Consider the following 2,585-nt stretch of genomic DNA (forward strand, 5'->3'; position numbering starts at 1 on the left):
GAGGGAACACGGCCCGAGTTTGTCGGTAATAAACGAGCCGTGAGCTGCTCACGGCAAAAGCCTTGCGTCACCGCGCCGGATGGGTTGCCTACCGCGCCGGCGACCCGCGCCCGCTCCCCCAAGTAAATGACACGCGAGAATGCGGTGCGGCTGGCCGGACGGGTCCTCCCCGTGGTCTCCGGCCGCCGCCCGCTGCCTCCGCTGCTGTCGGCGGCTTACATATTCGGTATTTATGTGTGTCTGGCTGCGGTAAAAGGCTTTCCGTGTCAGATAGCGCACACACCCGAGGGCCCGGGCCAGGGCTGACGGATGACTCAATCACCTGCGGTCACACCTGGCCCGACTCTTGTGTGGATGACAAAACGGGCCATTACCGCCGACAGATTACCCGCTGCAAGGAGCGCCCAGGGGCGCAGCCCAGGGGCGCCCTGCGCTTGAGGCGGAGGAGGTGGGCGCCCTCCCCCACCCCTCGCCTATCAGGCCTTCCCTATAGTGTGACGAACAAGAAGACACCCCCCCCCCCTTTTCCCTTTTTGCCAAGTGTTAATTCGTGGCTTTTCTCTTTGTCTGTTTCAGATTCCGGATAGATAATACAGATCATATAATTGATGTAAACAAAGGGAACATCGCCTTTGAATATGATCAAGTAAATATAATCTGTCCCGTGTACGTGCCGGGCACCGATGAGGAGAATGCAGAAAAATATATTATTTATAATGTAAGTATTCTATCAGGAAAGAGGACCATTTCTGTTCATATACATTTAGTGAACCGTCTCTAACAGAATGATTTTTTTTCTCACATCAGGTTTCTAAGGAGGAATATGATACTTGTCGGATTACCAACCCAAATCCTAAAATAATTGCAGTGTGCAATCAACCTCACAAATTAATGTATTTTACTATTACTTTCCGTTCATTTACCCCTCAGCCTGGTGGCTTAGAATTTCAACCAGGAGAGGATTATTATTTTATCTGTAAGTATTGAGTAAATGTTTCTTTTAATTGTATTGGTTTCTTGACGTTTTCACTGTTTTCACACGTTCTTCTTCTTTTTAGCCACATCATCAAAAGATGACTTGCATCGTCGGATTGGAGGTCGGTGTACTACACACAATATGAAGGTGGTTTTCAAAGTCTGTTGTAGACCAGATGAGATGCACAATCAAAGTAAGTTCTTTGTCTCTCCTCGTGTTCTATTGAGATAATGTTTTGGATGATGCTAAATAAGATTTTTTTTGTTTTCCTTTTTTCTACAGCTGTGGTCAACCGTGTGCCCACTACCTCTCTGAGTAGTCCTCCAACACCTCGACCTCTGCCCACGTTTGTACCAACCTATTCACCCACACCACGGGTGGAGCTACCTACAGCGAGGCCTACATCTTATAAAGACATAGACTTAACTAGCTACAATGTTAAGTCAACAACAAAGAAAACAAGTAAGTAAAATTATTTTCTAACCAAACTAAATTTGGCTGTCTGTAACTTAAAAACTTCTTATGTGCCAATGAGCTAATTTTAATATTGCTATGGTATTTTCAGATGAGTATGAAAAGCATCCAAATGAGGTAGTCAAGAATGAAGAACTTACATACAATAGTGCAATAAGGAGATCAGGCGGCACGCACGCACACAGCTGGCTCCTACTGTTGAGTGTATGTGCAGTGGCAGCAGCACACCGGTGGAACCTGCGATGAGCAAGTGAAGCTGAGTCAATGCGACTAGTGTCTTAATCCAAGAGAAAAACTCATTTAACTAGGAAGATGCAAAGTGATTTTTTTGCGTCTTTCCCAAATCAATGGTTGGAAAAAGACAATTAATTTTCCTTCTGTGTCCCTAATGACACATGGTATGACCCATGTGCCATTTTTACCACTGTGATGAAAGCAAGAATGTGGATGCCTTGTGTTTTTGTTAAACCTTGAGCATTGTGTGTGTGTGTGTTTAGTGTCAAATTAATAGTGTGCAGACATTTTGAAAGATGCTGCACATATCACTCAAGACTACTTATAACCGAGATGGATATCTTACAAGCAAGATATTGAATGCTTGAAGATGGCTGCAACAAACAAGTTTAATTGCTCAGCAAATTCCCTGTTTTGCTAGCCCTTTCTATTAATAATGAAGAAAGCACCAAAGTCTTGAATGAAATGTGAATGTTAGTGTTTTTTCCAGTGATACTACCACATGACTTATTTATGAATTATTTAAATTAAAAGAATGTAATTCTTGCTCATTTCAAAGAAATTTGGTGTATTTACTTTAGATTTGTTTCCTTCCGTGACACTCTTAGTAGCATCTTGCCATTAAATTTTATGTTATGTCATTGTCATGTTATTGTCGCTGTTGGTATTGTATCATACCATCGTTGTTTTGTTTATTATTATCATCATCATCATTTTCATCACCATCACTGTCACCAAGTTTCATTTTCATTCTCATAGTTTATTTGCCATCTTCATCATCTGTTGCATAGTGTGTTGTCATGTATTTTGTAATTTACATCAAAGTCATCAGTTTACCATATGTTCAAATTGTACATAAAATTATAAATGTAAAAATATATGTTTGTATAATTTCATCAGC

General features: G+C 41.8%; 2 protein-coding genes across 2 annotated transcripts in view; one reads left to right on the plus strand and one right to left on the minus strand.

Moving 5' to 3' along the window:
• The window catches only part of LOC113214243 (ephrin-B1), a 161,670-nt gene extending 159,091 nt beyond the window's left edge, over positions 1 to 2,579 (plus strand). The window contains exons 2-6 of the mRNA XM_052266727.1: positions 577 to 718; positions 808 to 976; positions 1,059 to 1,169; positions 1,259 to 1,438; positions 1,542 to 2,579. Of these exons, the coding sequence (XP_052122687.1) occupies positions 577 to 718; positions 808 to 976; positions 1,059 to 1,169; positions 1,259 to 1,438; positions 1,542 to 1,696 (757 nt within the window). The 3' untranslated portion in view covers positions 1,697 to 2,579. The remainder of the gene's footprint in view (positions 1 to 576; positions 719 to 807; positions 977 to 1,058; positions 1,170 to 1,258; positions 1,439 to 1,541) is intronic.
• The window catches only part of LOC113214245 (cytochrome P450 4c3-like), a 22,421-nt gene that overhangs the window by 1,403 nt on the left and 18,433 nt on the right, over positions 1 to 2,585 (minus strand). The gene's annotated exons all lie outside the window — the stretch shown is intronic.

This window comes from Frankliniella occidentalis, unplaced genomic scaffold, assembly GCF_000697945.3.
Source record: "Frankliniella occidentalis isolate FOCC.00 unplaced genomic scaffold, Focc_3.1 Scaffold42, whole genome shotgun sequence".
NCBI classification, from domain to species: domain Eukaryota; kingdom Metazoa; phylum Arthropoda; class Insecta; order Thysanoptera; family Thripidae; genus Frankliniella; species Frankliniella occidentalis.